The sequence below is a fragment of the Sminthopsis crassicaudata genome, chromosome 2 (genome assembly GCF_048593235.1).
Source record: "Sminthopsis crassicaudata isolate SCR6 chromosome 2, ASM4859323v1, whole genome shotgun sequence".
Lineage (NCBI taxonomy): Eukaryota > Metazoa > Chordata > Mammalia > Dasyuromorphia > Dasyuridae > Sminthopsis > Sminthopsis crassicaudata.
The window spans coordinates 424235228-424241162 of NC_133618.1; the positions used below are offsets into that span (position 1 = coordinate 424235228).

General features: G+C 56.0%; 1 protein-coding gene across 1 annotated transcript; it reads left to right on the forward strand.

Moving 5' to 3' along the window:
- Window positions 1–2011: 2011 nt before the first annotated feature.
- TLX3 (T cell leukemia homeobox 3) lies at window positions 2012–5539 on the forward strand. The gene is made up of 3 exons (XM_074285150.1): window positions 2012–2584; window positions 3122–3365; window positions 4659–5539. Exons 1-3 carry the CDS (start codon window positions 2026–2028, stop codon window positions 4867–4869), a joined length of 1014 nt encoding a protein of 337 aa, XP_074141251.1. The 5' UTR covers window positions 2012–2025; the 3' UTR covers window positions 4870–5539.
- The last annotated feature ends 396 nt before the right edge of the window (window positions 5540–5935 follow it).

Sequence of the window (5935 nt, forward strand, 5' to 3'; positions counted from 1 at the left end):
TACCATAGTGACAGTTCTCCTCCCTCCCACTGTCTCCTCCCAAACCTGCTGCAGGCACGCCTTAAGAAAGCCCAACAGAGAAAGGGGCCCCGCCGCCCCCTCCCCCCCAAACATCACCTAACTGGACCAGGTCCTGCACCCTACAGTCATCACTTGGGGGCAGCCCCCAAGGTCAGGCAGACGGCAAAAAAGGAAAGTGAGGAGGGTCATTCGCCTCTAGGATTGATAGCTAAGCTCTTCTTCAATAAAGAGATGGCCCCGGGCGCCCGGCCCATTATGCAGATCAACCTGCAATTTCCTCTAACAAAGCGGTGTCCCCGCCTCCCCTTAGTCTCTGGAAGGAAGATGGTAGGGAGGGTGAATCTGGTCCTTGGGACCTATCAAGGTCGCCGCTATCCCGGCTGTGCCCCTCTAACTCTAGCTGGACCCTCCGGAGTCCCGTTCTACTTAGGGCCTTCGGACTCTCTCCGCCCCCCCATCTAAGGTCCGAACGCTGCCCTGGATCTTCTACGCTAGACCCAGGAAGTCCTGGTCTCCGGACTTTTGCCTCTTGGAAAGGGTTAGGCATCGGGTGACACACCCAGGCGAGGAAAAGTAGTAGCTCCCCCCGGGAAATCTCCCGAACCTCGGTGTGAAAGGGTGCCGAAACAGTGACCAAGTCGGAAATCTGCTTGGGGCCCCGGAGTGAACCCGTGGTAACCAGGACTGGGGGGAACTTGGGCATATAAAGAGCCTCCTGACTTTCCGCCAGGAGCCCCAGGTGCTCACATCTAATACCCACGTAGTGCACATGAGGCCCCAACCACAGATTTCGTTTTTGGCCCGGGCCACCCAGGGTCCCAGTATCTCGGGCCCCTCCGAGATACCACCACTCCCAGGCCATGGGGTTCCCCTGTTCCCCTAGACACCAGACTCCACCGCCCTCGGGTACAGATCAAACCCCATTACATCCCATTAAGAACAATTCGCTTCCCCGTTTTCATTTCCCTTTATAACCCCGGACTAAGTAAATGCGTCTGGACCTGATTGAATTGTTAGCGCCTTTGGTCCCGCTCCAACGCCAGGGAGCGTCTCCAAACTCACTGCGCGGACTGCGGCCGAAACTCTGGACAGAATTCATCCCACGCGGGTCCCGGCGCACTGATTGCCCGGCGCCTCGCAGCTCAGGAACTCGGGCTCTTTCACTTCTCTCTTCACGCTCCTGTTCCCCACTTACTCGTTCTCTCTCCTCCACAGTTCTTCTCTGCAGGGAAAGCGAGTATAAGAACCATTCTGAGCCTGAGAGAACACATCGTACGTGGAGACCGGGCCAGTGGGGTCAGCGGGATGGGAGGAGAAGTGTCCTAGAGCCGTGCAGACTGAGTATTCCAGGATCCCCTCTAAAAGAAATAAAGGTTTCCGCCGCGCTCCTACACTTGTCCGTAGATCTAGTTGTCTGGGCCGGGATCCGCGGGGAGGGGGGAAAAAAGCGCGGAATCTTGTAGAGCCTTGGAGCCCTGCGCACCTGGTTTTCCCTTCACCTCCAGAAGGAATAGTCTCCTGACTCTTGTGAGAATCCAGATTTTGCTTTTGAGGAATTCTGGGTTTTGTTTGTTTGTTTGTTTGGGGGGGATTGTTTTTACAGGTTGGTTAGTTGCTTTTTTGCGCAAACGGGTAAAAATAGAAAACTAGAGAAAAAATAAAAGATATTAAGAAGTCAGGCCTGAAGCTGCAGATATTTGTGGCCCCGGGCCCGAGATGGAACTGGGAGCGCCTCCTAATTGCAGCTTCGTTTAGATTTCGAGTTTCAAGGCTGATGTTCGAGCGCAAATATCCGCCGCCCATTATCCCGGCTAATAAATTTGACCTATTGTTCGTTTGTTAAAATGATGTCACCTTGGAACAGTCCCTAAGCTCCTATTTCCATGAATTAGCCCTTTATTGAAACCCAGGAGCCAATGAGAAGAGAGAGGCTTGTTGCTCACAGCCAATGGCAGTGGCGAGAGAGAAATTAGCAGCGGAAACTCCAGGTTCGGTTCAAGAAAGATGACACAGAGCCTGTCGGGCCCGCGCACTCTTGGCAAAGTTTCAGTGCGAGGAGAGGCGCCGGGCCCTTCATGGCTGCGCCGTAACGGGGACCCAGCCGCCTCCCCGCCCAGCCCAGCCCAGCCCGCCCGCCCGCCCAGGATGGAGGCGCCCGCCAGCGCGCAGACCCCACATTCTCACGAGCCCATCAGCTTCGGTATAGACCAGATTCTCAACAGCCCGGACCAGGACAGCGCACCCGCCCCTAGGGGCCCCGACGGCGCCAGCTACCTGGGAGGACCTGGGAGCCGGCCGGGAGCCACGTACCCGTCCCTACCGGCCTCCTTCGCCGGCCTTGGCGCACCCTTTGAGGACGCGGGATCTTACAGTGTCAACCTCAGCCTGGCACCGGCGGGGGTGATTCGAGTTCCGGCGCACAGGCCGCTCCCGGGGGCCGTGCCGCCGCCACTGCCCAGTGCGCTGCCCGCCATGCCCGCGGTGCCTGCTGTGCCAAGCCTAGGCGGACTCAACTTTCCCTGGATGGAAAGCAGCCGTCGCTTTGTGAAAGATCGTTTCACAGGTGAGCCATCACACTAGCGGCGCGGCCCGCCGCCGCGCCCCATCGCTCCCGGGGCCCTTCCACTGCTTCGCTCCCCAGCCCAGGTGATGGGTGTGTTCCCAAGGTCAGGGCCTCTGTGTTTCTTGCCTTTCGTTCCGTCCCCAAACCGCTCACCTCGCAGCCCGCCAACCCAAGTCGCTTCTTTGGGAAAAAATCTCGGAATAACGAGAATTGGAGAGGCCTCCAAGCCCTGAGCCCCTGGAGACCCCCGCGGCGTCGGGGTGGGGTGGGGGATCGGGGCTCTTGGAGAGTTAGACGGGGGCGGGGTTGCAGGAGGTGGTAGAGAGGAGGGATGTCTCTGGTCCTTGTCGGGCCCCTGAGTTGTGGGAACAAACGAAACCAAATGAAATAAGTGGTTTGCATCTGGAGGGGAGCATGAGACTGGGCCCGGCCAGGGATTCCAGGGAGTCCCCCTACTCCTGTTCTCGATCAGGGTAAGCCCAATCAGCGAAAAGTGGCATGGGCCTAGGCTCCAACAAGTACCATCTATCTCCATAGCAGCGGCCGCGCTCACTCCCTTCACGGTAACTCGGAGAATCGGACACCCATATCAGAACCGGACGCCCCCGAAAAGGAAGAAGCCCCGCACATCTTTCTCTCGGGTGCAGATCTGCGAACTAGAAAAACGTTTCCATCGCCAGAAGTACCTGGCCTCTGCCGAGAGGGCGGCGCTCGCCAAATCCCTCAAGATGACCGACGCTCAGGTCAAGACCTGGTTCCAAAACAGGAGGACCAAGTGGCGGTGAGAGAAGTCAGCTCAGCCTGGAGCTGGTCCTAGACTCTGGCCCTTTTCACTTCTTCCTCCCGCCTGCCTTCCGTCTCCCTCCTGTCTCTCTTGCTCCCTATCACCTTGCATAGCCTTTATTCCTCTTTTTTTTTTCCTGCCTTTTTTCCCCTTCTTTTTCCTCCTCCTAGTCATTATGAATTTTTTAGATTCTCTTCTCTCCAAATATTTCTTCCCATGGCTTTCTTTCTCTACACCTCGGTCCATCTCTAGGATTCCCGCTCTCGTTTTTGTACAGTTATTTTTCTTGTTTTGGTTCATCTCCTGGTTCTTTGTTTCTTCTTTCTTCTCCATGCATCTGAGTCTTCTCTCTATGTTCTCATTTTGGAAGGGAGGTTTTTGTTTTTGTTTTCGTTGTTGTCTTTTTACTCCCTCTCTCTCTCCCTCTCTCTTTCTGTCTATCTCCACCTTCCTTTCCCTTTCCACTTCCTTCTTTCTAGTATGATTTTTTATCCAGCCTCTTTGCCCCACTTTGGTTCTTTTACCCATTTCCCAGAGCATTTTACCTGCATGGGTTGAGAGGGTTCTCTGATTTGGGTGAAAAGGGTTTCAGGGAAATGGATTGAAGGACAAATCAGTAACAGGAGAGGATTCTTAGAGGCAATGAGGGTGGGACATCTCCCGCAAAACGTAGTAGTGTTCCTAAAGGCCATTTTCTAATTGTTCTTATTACAGAATCGAAACTATCTTTGTTGTCTAAATAACAATAACGAAACACCCGCAGCTTAGCAGAGTATTCTCTCTCGTAGAAAGCAACGGCAACGAAAAATCTACGAACAAAACCAAAGAGGGGACCAGAAGTTGGGGGAGGGGTAGAGACTTCTCGGTGGGGTCGAGGAGACCCGGATGGGTAGAATCCGTTTTCCTGGGACCAGTTTTTGTGGCTCCTTTTTGATTTTTGCTTCCTGGGACCTGGCAGGTCCCAGGAACCTGCCTGGTCCTACTACCCGACCCCACCTCCAGTGCTCATTCAGCCCAGCCCCGCCTTCCTCCTTAATCTCGGAGCCACGGAAGCCCGTGGGTCCTTCTCCAAAGTGCTGCTTGATCTCTGGTCCTTAGCTCTTGACCATAACCTGCCCCGGAGAAAATTTAAAAATCGTGATTTCGGGATTAAGGGAGAGAAGACTCCGGGGTGAGAAAGAGCTGCGGGGTGGGGGTTGCGGAAAGGCATAGGGTTTCTCTTCTGACTGAGGCCAGGAAAGGAAGTAAGTCCTTGCGGGTGAGTCCACCACTTTCCCCTACCCCGTGCAGGCGGCAGACTGCAGAGGAGAGAGAGGCCGAGAGGCAGCAAGCAAGCCGGCTGATGCTGCAGCTCCAGCATGACGCCTTCCAAAAGAGCCTCAATGACTCCATCCAGCCGGACCCGCTCTGTCTGCACAACTCGTCGCTGTTTGCGCTGCAGAACCTGCAGCCCTGGGAGGAAGAAGGCACCAAGGTTCCCGCCGTCACCTCGCTGGTCTGAGCCGCGGCCGGACCGCCACACCCCGAGAGCGCTTCCGGCCCGGGCCCGAGCCTCGGGGCTAGGGACGGGCCCACAACCCCGGTCTCCCAGCCGGGCTGGGCTGGGCCGGGTCGGGCCAGCATGGGGGGAGAGAGGGCAGGGGACGGGATGAGGGGCACGGGCTGCCGCCCTCCCAAAGAGGCCGGCTAGCCGCAGGGCATCTGGGACCGCGCCACCCGGCTCAGCCCGCTCCGCCCGCGGCCGCGCTCGCCCCGCAGGGCCCGGGACGAGCGAGGGCTCCGCGAAGCAGCACAATTCGGGCCTTCCTTCCCTTCCCTCTGCCGGCTCCTAGCCCTCGCCCATGCCCCGGGCCCGACAAAGCGCCTTAGGTTTCACCTGCCCCGCTCCCCCCGGGCGGGGCGCCTGTATAATACTTTGTACTTTTGCCCAAACGTGTAAATAAAAGTTTTCTTTAGGAATCGGCGCCCCGAGTCTGCTTCCCCCGGGAGGCGGGAAGAGCTAGGGTTGGGATGGGAGCAAAGCCGTGTTGGGAGAGACGGCAGGACAAGCGACCCCAGAATTGGGGAGATAAAGGGGGCAGAGCCCTTTGCTTTTGTTCCGTTATTTTATTGAGTTTTCGTCCATTTTATTTAATTAATTTTATTTAATAAAATTTAGTTATTTAATTTTACTTCATTTTATTATTTTTTTTTCGTTTCCTTTTCTTTTTCCTGTTGTTCAGTTTTCCATAGTTTTGTTACACTCCTAGCTCGGGGACTGGGATGGGGGGAATGGTGTTGAAGGCAGAGGATTCCAACTGCCCAAGGGCTCTTGGGCCAGTTTCTTATATTTCAGCCTCCCCGGGGATTAGAACGTTCCGTTTAGAGCTCGGATCCCGGGAGGACTCGGGGACGGACGTGAGCTCGCTTCTGGAGCCGCCACCGCAGCCCTCCTAGAGGATCGTTCCCCAGGTCAGTGAGTGTCTAGTGCCACCATCTCCCTCTTTTGAGCTCAAGCTCGGTTGGGGTCAGAGGCTGGAGAGTCCTGATATCCTCAGAGGCTACTAGAAAGAGAAAGAAGCCTAGGA